This window comes from Lissotriton helveticus, chromosome 2_1 (assembly GCF_964261635.1).
Source record: "Lissotriton helveticus chromosome 2_1, aLisHel1.1, whole genome shotgun sequence".
Taxonomy (NCBI): Eukaryota; Metazoa; Chordata; class Amphibia; order Caudata; family Salamandridae; genus Lissotriton; species Lissotriton helveticus.
The window spans coordinates 557,122,505-557,139,858 of NC_136059.1; the positions used below are offsets into that span (position 1 = coordinate 557,122,505).

The following is a 17,354-nucleotide window of genomic DNA, read 5'->3' on the forward strand; positions in this document are numbered from 1 at the left end:
CCCCCCCTTCATGGAAAAGGGATAAACAGTAATAGAAGCTTTGCTAATAACAGCCATCCCATATACAGAGTGGGAGGGCAGATATCTAGTATAATCTGCTAGTTAGGGCCCGAATAGTCTTTTATCCAAGTTGTGTTAACAATCATCAAGTTGAAATCTAGTTCAGTGATTAGTTCAAGGATATCAACTGCATACTTAACCATGGAAAGAAAGGGAGTAGAGCACACCATAATAGCGGAAATTATGAAGATTTACAAGATGGCTCCGTGTGATTTTACTTACTAGCAGTAAGAGGCAAGGATGAAGTCGGAGATAAAGAATAGTTAAGAATATTATTGTCCAAAAGAAAATGACAAATGGAAGGTATATTATTTATGTAAACAGAAAGTTCATGCATAAGACAGGAAGGTAGAGGGAAAGGAGTAGGTATCTGTTTACCTTAGTCACGTTAGAGGGGAGAACATTGTGCAATGAAGGCACTAGAGGGGATGCCAAGATTACCAATGTAATTGTTTCATATAGCTTGTATATGCATTCCTAAACTGAAAGATATTAGCCATTCATCAGTTTGTATTTTAAGAGTAATTAATAGTGCAGATTACATGTGCAGAGTATACGTTTTGACACTTGGTAATGAGGGGGGGTCCTTTTTTGTCATGAGTCAGCAGAAATCCATATATCATTGGGATGTTGCTTTAGCCACATCATACAGTGTTTTTTTCTATTGGGTATAGTTATTGAATGAGTAATCCACTTCTAGTTTGTTGTTCCGCGGACTCAGCTCATTGAAAGTAATAATAAAGCTTTTAAGAGCTTTATTACGCAAAAATGGGGTTGCAAGACCCTGGCATAACAACATGTACCAACCAGCTGCTCATTTTCACATTCTGACTCACCTGGTATATTTTTCTGCTCAGAAGACTCATATCACAAACTCCCCGACAACACAACATATTTTTTTGCTGCTGCTAGACTCTATTGAGGAATAATGGTCCATCCAAAATAGCAATTCCTCATGGGTGTCCAACATCCACATGACCAGGCTATGCTAGGACTACTACTGACCAATTTACAGTTGTGGAGTACAAGTATTTTTACCAAAGTGCAGTAGTATTAGCTGCACACATTCATTGTGGATATGAACTTGGGGCAAGAATCCCTCTGTGTGCCTTGTTGTGACCTGCATTGCCCATACTTCTCCGAAATCATCATAGGCATTTTTACGATCAGGGAAGAGCCGCTGCAGTCGCCACTGCTGCCACTGGGGACTTTGAATCAAACAACCCCCCCTCCCCCCTTTTTCCTCACCTGTGCCAGATTCCATCACAATAAAGGGCGCTCTGAAGTGAGGATATTCTCAGTGACCTAAGTATCCCGACAAATAATCTAATTTATGACATGATTGAGCTCACTCTAAAGGACGAGGTGTTAGGCCACAACCTAGTGGCTCTCAATATTCGATCTAGTCTCCAAACAACTCTCCAATTCAGTTCAGATACTGTTGGTCAGGTAAGGATTTACATTCCACCACACAGAGCAGGGGAGATGTTTATAAACTTTGGGTGAAGTGGATTGACTTAAGGGTTTTAACCAAGACCTCAAAGATACCACATGTGTAACACTAACAGATTGTAGTAGGCAGCCTAAGGTAGTGCCTGTCAATGCACCATCACCCTTACTTTACCCAAGTTTCCTAAAGGCTTTACTTGCTATTGATTTACCTAATAACATCAATCATTGGGCACATCTAGTATTACTACTACATCTTCAGTCATTAAAATTAACCTGCCTGTTGAAACCTCAAATTTACACGTGTATAACTTAAGTACTGCTCCTACTGTTTTGAAGCCCCTTCTCCCCAACATACTATCTTGGAATGTTGCTGGCCTCAGATAAAAACTGGTTCAACCAGACTGGAATACATTTATGGAGGAGCATGAAGTATGCTTGCTCCAAGAGACTTGGAGCATAGACGTCGTTTATAAATCTGGCTACCTTAATTATTATGTGCCAGCAAAATCAAGCTCAGTTGGGAGAGCCTCAGGAGGTTTAACCACTTGGATGCTAGCTTCTCTTATCTGTAATATCGCCCAGTTGAATATTGACTCTTTAGACATACTGGGGATTCTACTAACATTTAATAAAAAATTTCATCTTGCTATCTTTAATATGTATGCAGGAGGAGAACAGGGTGGCCTAGCTTCAAAAACTATGCAAGCCCTAGAGGATTGTCTCGAAGAACTCTACCCCCAATGTCACCTCATACTAATGAGGGACTACAATACGGCCTAGGGGCCCCTGCCTTATTATGATGTTCTGCTTACACATGCTCAGCTTACATGGCTGCTCCCCGGGGCCACGACGACGGGGGAGGAGGCTGAACTGCCCAGACCCTGCTGTGAGTGGACTGCGCGGCTCTCAGGGCCGGAGCTCTGACTCCGTGGAGGCCCAGGGGAGGAGACGCTCAAGTTACGGACACTAGTTACGGCGGAGTTTTGTGCCGAAGATTTTACCGTGTTGGAACCATGGCATCAGCTCCAAAATAGCCGACGCTCCCGATCGCAGCATCTGGAGGTTCATCTGCCTTCTGCGCCAATCGACCGATTCTTGCGGATGGAGGCCGTTTGTGCCTCTCAGCTCACGGTACCCTCAGGTCCTAGCTGTATCAGCGGTGTATTCGTCCTTCATGGCGATAGCTCCCGTGATACTGCCTGTACCTGCCTGACTTTGTAATGGCGGCTGCAGTGTCCCTCTATGCCCGTCCACACTCATCTCACCACAATGGTTTGTTTCCTGAGCGACTGCTCCCCTAAAGGATGGCCCCTCAATGACTCTCATGACATTTTCTATTCCAGGTACCCATTTATTTCCTACCTTATTAGCCCAATATGATCTGCGATGCGATGCGATCAATCCCTCAACGCTGCCTGACCCTAAAATGGTGACCGCGCTAGCAGCGCTTGCACACTACCAGTTCTCTTTTTAACTGTGCACATGTCTAGGTGAGTTAACCCTGTGCCTCACTCGTGCAAAATCCACAACTCATTGCTTGCCAGCTGCCCATGTGTTGTTTGGGTTCTATAATGATCGCAATAGACCTCATCATTATTGACTCTCTTCTCCCTGCAAATAAAATGGCGCTCGCATAGTGGAAGCCTGACATTCCACATCATTTGTGATTTTACACACCACACCGATACACTTCATACCAGATAGTGCAGAAGCCTGCCAAACATCTCTCCACCACGTTGATGGATCATTCTAGAGTACAGGAACTACTGAGGGAGGCATGGAACGCGATGCTGCACGGTATCCCCACATTACCGAGATGACCTAATGCGGTGACTGAATTTGGCACTGGACTTAGTGACTATTTTACCACATCTGGGCTATGGGCCCCCTTACTCTAACTTCTTGGGCTCCCATGTGGTACTTCCCTACCACTGCCGATTTGCCAGAAGTGATTGCTTCCCAGCCCCCTGTTTCCACACCCCTCCCCCATTCCTCTATTGCTTTTTTGGGAACTTGTTTCTTCTGTGTCTGACTATGCTACTGTAATCTGATGTAAGCATGAAAAAAGAAATCCCCGTTATTCCGAACCGCTGAGACCTCAGTAACATGGCTGATGCCCGGTGGAGCGGCCAGACAGCTATAGAGGAGACTGACCCGGGTTCACACCCTCGGCAGTCACCTACCTAGCCGTACATTGGGCACATTTCTCCCCGTCTCCCCGTTGTATCTCCTTCCTCCCCCGACTAATTACTGTAACATTATTATTTTTTTCTTCCATTGGTCTATGTTTTACTATGCTCCGGTAACAGATGTAATTTGTAGCTTGTAATGCAACGATCCATATGTAAAGCGCTCGGATACCTACGGGTCTAGCCAGCGCTATATAAAACTCGTCAAATAAATAAATAAAGATTTAGGGAGTCCCATCCCTGGAAATTGCTCCAATTAAAAGATGGAGCCAGGCTGCAATTCAATTAAAGGGTCTCAAAATAGAATTTAGGATTAGGGACGAACTAAATCAGATTGTACAGGTGCATTCACATTTAACAAACATACCCACACTAGTCGCATAGATTATATTTTGGTCAATTTAAGATTGTGATCACTTGTTAATGGCACGGTTATCACGCACAGGGTTGAGAGCGATCATAATCTGCTACCCTTTCAATGATAGCTCTCTGTACCAGCCACCATTCTGGTTCTTGCTCCCCTTCCCCCTTAACCAGGGATCTCGAACTTACATTTGACATGCGCCGTTTGAAATGTCGAGAAATAGCTGCCTATCCGTACATTTTCACTGTTGTAAGTCAGGATTTGTAGGATATGTTTCCTAAAATTCACAATGGTGGCCCTATTGGCGAGGGCTACAAGGACATTAGTATTTGACTTCGCAACGTTTAAAACATTTTAACATATTTTACTATTTCTGTCACAAAATCAAAATATCCAGTTAAGAAATCTAGCACATGGTTCAATGGGGAATACCAACGGCTTAAAAGCTTAGTGGTGCAGGCCACTAAGGCTAAAGGCATAGGCCAAATTTGTATCTGTAGAAATGTGTATAAAAAGCACATCGTTAATGCAAAAAAGGCCTAAAGGCCTGGGATGAGGAGATGTGGCAGGATCTAAAGACGCTTCCTCATATAGGGATTCTAACAAATTCTGGACACCGGTATTGAAGGGCGGCAACACTGCCACTTTGGAACCCAACAACTATGTCTCTACATTTAGAGTGGTTTGGCCCCTTTCAGAACCTCTATTATGATGGCTCTACAAGTCCGTTAGATGTATCTGACACATTAGATTCTCTTAATTTCACTTCAAGAGGTAGGGTTGCTGGCCCGGACGGTCTCCATGCTGCCATTTTTTATCACGATATTGAAGCATGGTCCAAGTATACCCTTATTCTTGGTAATGCCATTGCAAGGGGAGCCCCTATTCCAGATTCCTAGAAAGACGCCATTGTGTTACCAATTTTGTAAAAGGAAATAGGTCCCAGCCAGGTGACTATAGGCCGATTAGCCTACAAGACCACACGCAAAAGATTTTTAGATGTTACGTATTATTTAAGATCCAGGAACGGATAGATGAAAATAATATTTTAAGTCCTTTACAGGCTGGGTTTCAGAAAAGAGTGTCAACCGTTGAACAAGTGCTGTAATTTTTTGTTATTTTATTGGAACAGTTGTAATTGACAGGGTCAACCTCTATGGTGGCTTTGTAAATTTAAAATTAGCCTTTGACTAAGTCCCTCGTTTAAAACTATGGCAAGTACTTAATGACAAGGGTATGCCTCCCTCTTATTTTCGATGGTAATAAGCTTAACATGATATGAATTGTGCTAGAATTGACTAAGGCATGCAGAATGAGATGGTAGAGAAAGTCCCAGTGTCCAGAGGTGTTCGCCAGGGCAGTTTGCCTGGTCCAACCTTCTTCTCACTGCTCTTAAATGACATAGTACATTGCTTAACTTTACCGCACACCGACGTCACATCTTTGGCAATATGAAACCCCACATTCTGCTTTTTGCTGACAATACCCCGTTGATTTCCAAGACACCGAGCGGACTTCAAAGACTTGTGAATAATTTTGGTGAGTTTTTATCGGGCTCGGGCTGGCAATCAACACTGCAAAGATTAAATTGATGTTTTTTTTAACCCACACCCTCTAGAGAGGGCTGATTCCTTCGTCTACCTGGGTGTTACTCTGGTGCTACCATGTCTTGGAAGCCTTGATCTACTGAAGTGGTGATTCAGCACAAACAGATAGTAGGGGCAATTTCCATAGAGCACCTAGCCTCCTTCAGCAAACAGATAGCACCGTCCCTTCAGATTTATGAGGCGAATGCGTTGGGCTCTGCCCTCTACGGGGCAAAGCTGTGGGGTTTTGCTAACATTGACGGGCTAATTAAATCTGAGAATAAGTCACTAAGACCATTTTCCAACAGGCAATCCCCATCATCCCCTGACTTTAGATATGGGTATAAAAAGGGCAGAGGACAATTGCAGATTGCGCACGCTGTTGTTTTGGAGGCACCTTTGGTCCACCCCAAGTTAGCTCATTATACCATTGCACTTCAGGACGTTATTAAATCAGACCATTTTCACAAAATTCATTGGCTTAATTATATCAAACAGTCACTTATTTCCATAGCTCTAGTCGATCTCTGGGGGTTTAATCCCTTCCAAAGAACCTCTGAAAAAGACCTATTGGTCAAAAACATTGTCTGACGAAGCCCACAAAGCCGCCAGTGCTACCCTGAATGGTGAATTCCTTGACTTTAAATCATTTTGTGTCTATCAACAGTTTTGAAACTCTATTACAGTGTCAATGGAAAGGAAACTGTACTTTCAGTTAAGAGCGGGCACCTTAATATTAAAATCATTTACTTCCAAATGGGTGGCCTCAGAATCCCTGGTTTGCCCGGTTTGTAATTCTTCGAAGTCCCCCATGTCCTTTTGGCGTGTCCTGTGTATACCCGTGCACATTCTTTTCGGCTCTCGCCTCTATGTAAAGAGGTAGGCACGAGAAGTCATAGCACTGCCCTCTGCATACTTAGATCTGATTGTTGGCCATTATATGCTGGTGCGGTAGCTAAATATTCGGGTGGTATGTGGCTGGTTTGCAGGATGGCCATTTCCTCACATACTAGATAGCTTGTTCTTATTGCCTGCCTCATGTATTAGGTTTTCTTTCTTGGTTCTTTCCTGGTTGACCGTTTTGTATTTCAAAGTCTATTTGTATCGATGCTGCTTTAATCTATTTTTATTTTACGTTTTCTTAATATTATTTTTAAACTCCATCAATGCTGTATTTTGCATATACTTTTATGGCTTTTGGCAGCCGAATTAAAGTTACTTTGACTTGGCATTAGTTGATAAAAGATGGCAAGGGGTAAAGCCATTGCTTGAAATGAAATTCTTCCTCCGATCATAGTTAAGAGAATCTAGAAACTGCAACGAATGAGGCTAATAAATGGGAAGAGAAGGAAATATTCAACCACAAAATTAATCAAAGTTGGTAGGGGTTTCCCACTACAGTGAATCCCTCCCAGCATGTATTTGTGTTAACATGCATGGTCAAGTGCAAAGTGACAGGGGTATCAAGACGAGAGTGGAGCAATGGCTTTTAAATATTTGTAGATATTTTTTTAAAAAGATTATATATTACTTGAATGGTGTGAGATGTAATGGAAAGTTGCTTAACAAACCACTGGATGGGACAGGCAAGGAAAGAATGTAAGACAAAACTGGGAACTTGAGATACCAAATAGATGAGGTTGGTAGAGTAGACAAAGTAATGCAAAGGTTTAAATACTAAGATCAGTTAAGGAGATGACACGATTCAGGTGGTTCCTAAATAACTTTAGGTAAAACAGATCCACAAATTGTTTACAGGAGTGACATAGGTTATGCACTCCCCCCTAAGATGTAGCAGAAACCGATAGAATAAAAATTACTATTTAGAATACACTCATACACTGTGTATATGTGAAGGAACGTTATTACTCAACGCTATGGGAGCTGAAAATCAGTAATAAATATTATAAATGCAGATGCGAACTGTGTAATGCAATTTATTAGTATTGCTGAGAGTGGAGACAGCCCAGAACTGAAAGGATGGGCCTTGAGTGGGTTATGATCACCCCTGCCCCACAATGGTAGTAGACAGCCTATTCCGCTACTCGCACCCGATCTGAATATCTAGATTATGATATGCAGTGTTTATGAAGAGAAGCACGTAACCAAAGCAGGCTGGGTTTAACCTGTGTAGTGAGATAAAATCTTGTAAACAAGCCCTGTGAATGTAGGCAAAGTTACTTCTCTACTGTAATTTGCACATGGAATCTGTAAACAGTGGTTTCTCAAGCTGTATGTGCTGGACAATGGTATTGAAATTGATAATTTCTTTTGGGCTGTAGTACTAAATGAGTAACTGTGTGTTAGTACGAGTTATTTGAATGCAACTTAGTTTCTGGTGCCTCTCATTTTGCTAAATAATTTCAGCATCAATTAATCACTTTGCGAATTCATTACTATCTCAATTTACAGTTCTACTTTGATATCTCCTAGTGGCCATGCCTGTGTCCTCGCAGCAGCAATGAAAGATATAGAATAGGAGGTGTGTTGGTGAATCGCTTTCTGCCTTTCTAAAGAATCCTACCAGAGTGAGACCATGAAGTGTAGTCTTCTGTCTGCACCGCCACATCAGTCTTCGCCTTCTCCCTCTTTTTTCTTTCATGGATTTCTCTGCTTAGGTCCTCTACCTGCAACAAGGAGCCAAACACCAGCAGGCATTCAGTATAAAACGAGGAGGCAATACAAGCAGCACTCTTCTGTTCAATCAGTGATGTCAGAGAGCAATAGCTATCCTAAATATTATTAAAATGGTTATGCAATGTACAAATCGCACAAAGCTGCAAAGACATGGCTTCCTTACACTCTTAGGAAAGCGAAGCATAGCCACTCAGCAGACTGTGGCTGATTATAATCCTCACTTTCCACGCAAGTGGATAAGGATTTGTGCTCCGTGGTGTACACACAGTGGCATTATGAAATTTGGAGACTGCCCTTGGCAACCACCTTCTGCTTTTGGAAAAAGGCTGCAATTAAAACTGAAATGCGTGACTGGCAATCAAACATGGCGATACAACATTGTTGTACAAGAAAGAATCCTGAAATACAAATGTTCCAAAAGTGGAATTCCTCGCAACAGAGATCTTTTACTTTGAAGTGGCCTAGTAGCGCTTACAGAAGGTTGAAAAATTATGCAAACACACAGGGTCTCTACATGTCTCCTCCTTGCAAATCACATTTAAAGGCAAGTAACTGCTATGTTTCCTTGATCCTAAATGTATTATATAGTTTCTACAACTTTTGTTGCAGTATTTATTTTTCACCTACCAACACATTACCAAGACCACTATACAGGGCTGCTTACTTTCGGTGAGCCAGGAAACACATTACTAAAATATTTAAGATTTTTTTTCTAACAAGCTGCTTCCATTCCTCCGTTACCATATGTAGGGCTCTTAAGGGTTTGTTCCTGTCATGCAGATTTTTCCCTACATGTTGGGTCACTTGCCGGCCTTATGTAGTTCTCTAGGTTCAAAATTAATAAACATGTAAATACCACCGAAGTCCTTTTCCATTTGGATGGGGTTGCGGGTGACACTTCTTCCACATTCCAACAATGGTTGGCAGAGCCCTGGGAATGAATGAACACAAGCTGGCTTAAGTTTAATTCTGACAGAACTGATGTCAAAAGTTAGAGTTGCACGCAGCTCCAGGGCCTATCATTCTGATCTTTAGAGTTGGTGTGCCTGTTACCATGTGCCTGTAAGTGTGGGGATGAACTTATGCATCATGTTCGATTTTGGATTGTGGTTATAGCCATAAATATCTGTTATGACTTCTGTCTGTTTTTTCTGACTCAGCACAATCCTACTGTACCTCACCCGCTCAGGATAAATATTTCATAGAGGGGTATCACAGTAATGTGTTTCCCCCTCAGTCTACTTTCACTTTGTTGTTGTTGCAGGGATAGAACTCCATGGGAATTAATGTCTTGTCATTCATTCCCTTATGCCCTGAAAAACTCACGTCCTTCTGCTGGTCAGCTGTGTATTTAGAGTTCCTTTAATACCTTTTAAATATCTTTAAAGAATCCAAAATCTTGACTCACCTTATCTTGGACATCCCGAAGTCCGTAAACGTCTCACAACTGGACTCCAAGGCTAAATGCTTTGTTCACTTTGCCACTTAAGAGCTGTGCCAACAATTACCTCAAACAGAAACATCAGGGTTGCATCCTATACGTGATCTTTGCTCAGATTGTCAGAAACAGCAACAGGAAGAAAGACGGCTGCACCTTTTCGGGTCCAAATCCCAGCCTGCCCCACTGCCTTTAATCTCCACCCCAGGATTCAGGCTACTTTCAATAATTACAGATTCAGGAAATTTCTTAAAATCTAGCTATGCTTGAGATGAGTTTTTTCCACTTAAAAAATTGTCAGCGTAGGATTACTACATACATTCTTGATCCTACCTACCACAAATAAGAGGTGGCAAATCTAAAGCTACTCTGTGACACCCAGCAGTCTTTAAATAGGGGAGAGGAGTTTGCCTAACGGCTAGGGCGGTCAACCTCAAATCTGGAGAACCGGGTTCAAGATTCGGCAATGACGCTGAACATCCTGTGATTCTGGGCAATTCACTTAATCTCCCCCATTAATGTGTGTCCTCATGTAACGTAATTGATGCTATGTAAGGCGCTCCGATACCCAATACCAGGTCATGTTCGCGATATATAAAACTCCGTAAAAATAAATAAAAGAATAAAAAAATATCAAGAAAGGTCCAAAATCTAGCTTGGTAAGACTAGTACGAATTCAGTCCTAGAGTTAAATCAACTGCCTCACCTCAAGTGGTTCAGAAACAGGTATCCACAAAATAGAGGAATAGTTATTCCGTCTCTCCCTTTCATCTTCTTGGAACGTCCCCCAATCTCATTTTCTCGGACAGATCTCCTAGCTTTATATTCAACTAGCACCCATAATCCACGACAATATCAGCAAACTCACCAAATACAGTTCTCATTACATTCACCTTCTACAAAAGTTGAAACCACTAAATTCACCATAACTACATCACATCAATGGTCCAGACCTTTCACATTCTTTCACATGTATATGATGAGGACACCATACTCTTAGCTCTTTTCAAATCATTCTTAGCACCATTAACACCCATGCTCATTTCTGTGGCCAAAACATATACCATGTTTATTAGCTTTACTCGCCTTTTGTAAGGCGCTGAAAGTACAGACCTGATCGATGTTCATCTAACCTACCTCATTCGCTCTTCTCGTCCCCTTGTTGTTCATATCGTGTAATTTTGCCACCTAATAGTTATCGCTGTTGTCTATAAATAACTCAGCTCCTGGATAGCAAGGTCCACTATAAAAAAAAACTTTGTACAAAAATGGAACCAATAGTTTTGATTCAAACTGGATTGAAATACTAAGTAACAGTGGTTTGGTAGAGCGTCTTATTGGCATAGAGACAAGCAGTGATCCCAACAAAACAGGTATAACAAATCAACCTAAAGCCTGCTAGCATGTAGATCTGCCAACCTGGTGTTCCAAATGAACGTATGAACTGCTAAGAACAACATTCAAGCGGTTCCATTTGAGGGAATTAACAAACATTTTGCATGCTCGTTTAAACTCTGAAATACAAACAAATGCTTTCATAAAATTGGCAGATGAAGTGTTTGGGGGCTGGGCAATGGTATACAATCAGAGTTTCTCTACATTGAAAATGTGTTTCCTGTTGAGAGAAAAGGTTAAATGTGCTGACACACCTTTCACCACATTTACTTCTGATGCTATTTCAACATCCAGAAACTTTTTGTGAATCTATTCATCTGTCTCGAATTCTATATCCTCTCTTAAACAATGTGATTCTCCCTTCTCCCCAAAAGAATGCTTCAGTACTCAGTAACGTCTCCCTCTCCTTTTGAAATTGTATCATTTGACGAATGTATGCACTGAAAACTGTTCACATACTCTGTGGACTCTAAAAACGCTGGGAGGCATTAATATACCAAATCTCAGATAACACACATAGATATTAAAACAAAGGGATCTCAATATGGCTTCACACACAATCAGCAAATACACCCTAAAAGGTTTGCACACAACACTGCTTAGCTGTTTTTGCTGAGTTAGCTTTCACGAAGATCTATACATGAGAAAGGGTTTGTTTTTCAACATCTCTAGACATACATCGTGTCCCCAGTCTGTACAGTGAGTGCTGAGCCGCCAAGGTCATCATAACGTGCGAGCCTGTTTATCGGCGTGTCCGTGTAACACATTTTAGACACAACAATTTGCCAGCTGCAAGCCGAATAGGATTCTGCGCCTTTATCATAGCACACTTGCCAGAATTGAACACACTTGGAAGATTCCAGGCATGCAAAGAGACTAACCGATCCTGATGTAATTTACACTTACTGAGCGGACAGGTAAATGGGGTCCCCCTAAAGAATACTCTAGAGACCTTCTATAGATTTATAATACATAGTTCCTAGATAGGGACAGTGCTTTAAATAGGCGCCTTTATCCCCTGTTTGCAAGCTCATTGTAATATGATTCCTCCTTTTGTATTTTATGGAATTGTAACCATGCTGACCGTATTATTCTTAATCATATGAATGCTTATGTTGATTAAAATACTGCGCTTGAGATCACGTCGTTAAAATAAACATTTTAACCTTATCGTATCTCTATTTTACTCCTGTTGTGGACTGGTATGAAGGTATAACAAAAGAGTGTTCTCACTTCCCACCATTCCTGAGATAGTCCTAAGTCGCATGTTCTAGGTTGTCTAATCATTGGTTTCTTTGCTATAGGACGAAGAGCTAATGTGACACTGATTGCTAGTCTGGTAGGGGATTTTGGGTACTAAGGTGAGTTTCGGCACACCCTAATTCACTGAGGTACTAAGTCTCTGTGCACAGTTCTGTATTTGCGCAGAATCCCTGTAACATGGCGCCGCCAACGAGTGTGGTCGTATTGTGAGACACTTGAATAGTGCTTATATTAGTCTACAACCCCCTCACTATCGTTTCCCGTTGACGGTAGTGACGGATAAAAAACCTACCTATATTTACATAGATTGTTTCAAACTTGATACTTCTCAAAGGTTTCCTCTTTGAATTACTACCCAGTTGTGCATTATGGTACTGTATTGTGCTTCTCTATTACTGTTTCGATATGGCTGCGGTTGATATCCCGGCACACAGTCTTGTAGCTGTGCGTAATCATTTGCAGGAATACCTCGTTTCTCTGGAGGAACAGGCGGTGGTTTTTGTGGTCTCTGCTGACGTGGCATACCCGTTTGAGTTGTATTACTCATGGGTCACGTTTCCCGCGGTGGATGCTAATTCTGGTGTTTTTCACTCTTATACTCCCGCTGATGCTCCTACAGTGTACGCTCCATATCGGACAGTAGAAATTCCAATTTCTGTTTGGCAGCATGCCGTTTGGTTTAATGGCGCCCTCCCACATGTTTTTACAGTGGTCAGACAAGGACCGTTGTCCATTCCAGGCGCTACTTGGCCTGTGTTGGCTGCTTACACCCCCCATCCTCAGGCGGGTGCTATGACAGCTCAACAACTGCGACCTCATTATGCCTCTTCGGTAGCAGTTATTAGGGGTCTGGTACACTACATTACTTGCAACCTCCTGGGTAGGGCCCAGGGTGGTGCAGTGCATCCAGTTGGCGGTGGCGGACTTAAACTTAGTCCAGTCATGGTGAATGCCGTCATGGGCAAGTGTCCCCAGGATAAGGAAGAAATGCCTTTTTGGCTTGCCGAAAAATTTGACCAACTGGAAGCAGTGTTCCCAAATACTAATCCTGTTGAGAACCACCGGATTCTCACCGTGTGTTTGCAGAAAGACTTAGTGCCTGACGTAACTGAGTGTACAACTTGGTGGTTGATTTTTGTGGCAGTCTATACTAGGTGCTTTGGCACCCCGTCAATGACTGTTTTGCCCACTGTGATCAAGCATGTTCAGGATGAGCACGGACCAGAGGCAGCAGTGGAGTTGGGAATGCGACTCGTTGGAGCGTTTGATATGGTACGTGATCTCGTCCTTGCTAATGTCAAGGGGGATGCTATAAGTTTCCAAGGCGCTAATGCTCTTCGCGAGGCCCCAGACGCCGATAAACCCAGTCAGTTGCCGAAAATTATTACGGAGGCTTATAAGACCGTGGGCCGTAATAGTTTAGGTGTTAAGCCTTTCGCGAAAAAAAGACAAGCAACAGCAAACTCAGCAAGCGTTGTCTGATAAAGACGACCGCCGAAGGTTCAGAAACAAAATTGGAGTAAGAACAAAAAACAGGGGAAGCAGCAGCAGCAGCAGCAGAAACAGGGTTCCCGTCCCGCTTTGCCTACAGCTGCCCCTGTTAAGCGTAAATATGATTTGCACGACCGCAGTACTATTAAGTCACCTGATAGGTTTCAGGTTCCCGCTCTGACCCTGCTGGCCAGCGCGGCGGAGATTACCATCGTTCGAGAGGCGCTGTGTCCACTACTGAAGGTGACATAGAACGTACCATAAAAGTTTTTTTTTGGGAAAATCTAACGACTACATATGATATTTTGTTGGCGGAGGTTGACTGGCCTCCACCTTTTGTCTTTGCCGCTCCACAAGGGGAGGAGGTGATCCTCCCCGTTTTCGCGCATACTGTGCCGAAGGAGCAGGCGCTGCAATTTGCAGAAGATTGAGCTAAGGCGCTTGCGCCGGCGTCGTACCGTATTCACTGTGGATGGACAAATTTTCCCCTCAACATGAGATCCCTTTGCGGTCCATGCCACAGCCACAACCCCAATACCCCATACCGCGTGAGGCAAAAGCCTCTGTTGCCGAAATCCTTGAACAATTGCAAGGTGTAATTGAAACGTCTGTGTCTCCGATGAATAACCCACTTTTACTGTGACCAAGCTGGATGGTTCGTACCGTTTGGTGTTGGATTACCGCCATTGTCGTACGTATGCGGTGCAGAATACTCACAGCTCTGCTCTTGTGGATAGTCTTGTGCGTAAAAGGTTCAAAACCACGCTTGACATTTCCAATGGCTTCTTTGACCATAACTTTATCTCCCCTTAGTAGTCAGTGGACGAGTTTTACATGTGGCGGCAAACAACACCAATTCCTTCGATTGGCGATGGGCTATGAGAACAGTCCATGCATTTTTGCCGCCCAGATAGTCTCTCTTCTTGAGAGGCTCGTACACAGATGCATGTTCGTATGTGGATGAAATTTATCTCACGGACGACGAATTATGGCCGCATCTGTGCCATGTTGACCGCATGATTTGCCGTTTTGCAGACTTTGGCTATAAATTCAACTTTGCGAAATCGCATATTGCAGAGTACACAGTGTTGTTCCTGGGCTACGAGCTCAACAATGAAGGTAGAGGCTTGGCTTCTCACTTCTTGGAGAAATGCGCACTTTTGCACGCTCCCACAACGCTGAAAAAGCTACAATCCTTACTGGGCTTTTTGAATTTCGGACAAACATATATTTCAGAATATGCCCAGCGTATCAAACCTCTTTGTGCATGGATACAACCTACTTTTTCCAAATCGTGCTGGCTGCCAGAACATTCAGCCGTCTTGCAATCTTTGCAGGCTGACCTTCTTGAATCTAAGTTCTTGTTTACTCGTGATAACAACACAAACCTGGTGATAAGAATTGTACCAGGGGTGGTGGGTTTCAAGTACCTCACTTTTAATGAGGGAGACACAGTTCCTATTGCTTACAAGTCACACCTGTACATTTCGGCCGAGTTGCAGTTTTCCACTATGGAAAAAGTTTTGTCAGCAGTGCAAATGGCGATTCTTAAGGAACGTGCTCTGTTGCAGGGAAAACGCATTGTGGTTGTTACTCCGTATCCTGCCTTGGAGGCAGTGACAAAGGCCAGTGTACCAAATTCCAAGGCTTTGCACCCTCGGGGGATACAATGGGCTACATCCTTGACATCCCCGGATGTAACGTTCATTTTCGATTCCTCTTTGCACACTCAAGAGTTTTTGCAGTATGAGTTTGTTCATCCTGCTCCTCTGACTATGCGCCCACTTGAGGATTTTCGTTGTATCATTTACGCTGATGGTAGAGCGCAAGCGGCTACGGTTTCTAGACACGCGTATTCCGCGGCCTGTGCAAAAGTGGTTGGTACGATGGTGGATGGTGAATTCAAGTCTGATGTCGTGCATACACAGACATTAGGGGACTTTACCGCCCATTAGCAGAACTATGTGCTCTGATGCTTGCATTGGAGTACGCGGACCCCAGTGTGACTACTCTTATTGTGAAGGATTCATACTACTGTGTACGGTCTTTCAATGACAATCTACCCTTTTGGACTCAAAATGATTACCGTGACTCCAAAGGTCGCACAATAAAACATAAAATGATCTGGGTTCGAGTGGCAGAGCTAAAAGAACGGCTCCCACTCGTTTTTGTAATTCATACTCTGGATCATCAGCACGTGGGAGTTCACGCTGTTGGCAACTGTCTCGCGGATGAGGCTGTGAAGACAGCAGTAACAATATTTGCAGTGGCAGAGGTTACACGTTCCAAAAGTAAAATTGATGTTGATGCAACTGAGAAGGGAGGTAATTATCCTAAGAGTTTCCCTTCAAAGTACACTTATCACTTAAGTCCTGAAAAAGTTCCATATGTGAGAATTAGCGACGTTGGTGATAGACTGATTCCCAACGCGGACCGCAGACAGGCTTTGATTATGGCGGCCCACGCCAGGATAGCTTCGACGCATGCCGGGGTGTCAGCTACTGTATCTCTCCTACAGCAACGGTATTGGCGGCGGGGTTTGTACAGACACGTGATTTTGTCCTTCAATGTGGCATTTGTCAGCAAATTAAGCCTTCTTCTGCTGCACGCCTGCCCTAAAACTCAGTTTACCAAATTCCAAGGCTTTGCACCCTCGGGGGATACACTTGCGTGTGTTTATTTAGATCACTGCGGTCCTTTCTCCTCTGATACTGCGCATAAGTACATCTTAGTAGCAGTTGACTCTTGCACGCGCTTTGTGTGGGTGTGGCCTCAAAGGAGCGCTGATGCCAGAACTGTCATAAGAGATTTGCGTGTCTTTGTGGGAATTTTTGCGTGAGGCACCTTCCATTCGGACCAGGGTCCAGCGTTCGCCTCTAAGGCATTAAAGGATGCCATGGGTTCATTGGGGGTCCAAGACAAATTTTCGTCTCCATACAGGCCTGAGGGCAATAGTGTTGTGGAGCGGATGAACCGTGATTTAAAGCAATCATTGACAGCGAAGGTGTTAGGTGCTGGCAGAGAATGGCTCACCCACCTGAAAAGCGTACAACATGCACTTAATAATCTCCCTAGAAGGTCTCTGTGTGGGCTGACCCCATACGAAATGCTCTTTGGCATCAAGATGTTTGTTCCGGACCTTGTCGGTCTAGACATGGCGGAGGGAGCCGCATCCTTTGACGTAGATGAACATTCTAATGTTTTGCAGAACCTACAAAAGACCAGAGACAGTCTTGCAAAGGAACACTTGCCCTCCACGTCTAAAGCTGCGTTGCAGATTCCGGTAGTCGGCTGGCTACCCCAGGTTGGAGAACTGGTCCGAAAGAAGATCGACAACAAGAAAGAATTTGCTCCTTCCTATCGAGCTCCAGTTGCAGTGCTTGGTGTGCAGGGTACAAGAACAGTCATTTTACCTCCTCTTCCTGGGCGAAAGGGGAACAGGTACATTTATTTATTTCAATTGACCATGTCAAACCACA

The 17,354-nt window shown here is 43.4% G+C and overlaps 1 protein-coding gene across 2 annotated transcripts in view; it reads right to left on the reverse strand.

Annotated features, from left to right (window-relative positions):
* AGGF1 (angiogenic factor with G-patch and FHA domains 1) overlaps nt 1–17,354 on the reverse strand; it is a 425,972-nt gene that overhangs the window by 376,627 nt on the left and 31,991 nt on the right. For both annotated transcript variants that reach the window (XM_078675220.1, XM_078675222.1), the window contains exon 2: nt 8,176–8,278. In XM_078675220.1, coding sequence (XP_078531346.1) covers nt 8,176–8,278 — 103 coding nt within the window. The remainder of the gene's footprint in view (nt 1–8,175; nt 8,279–17,354) is intronic.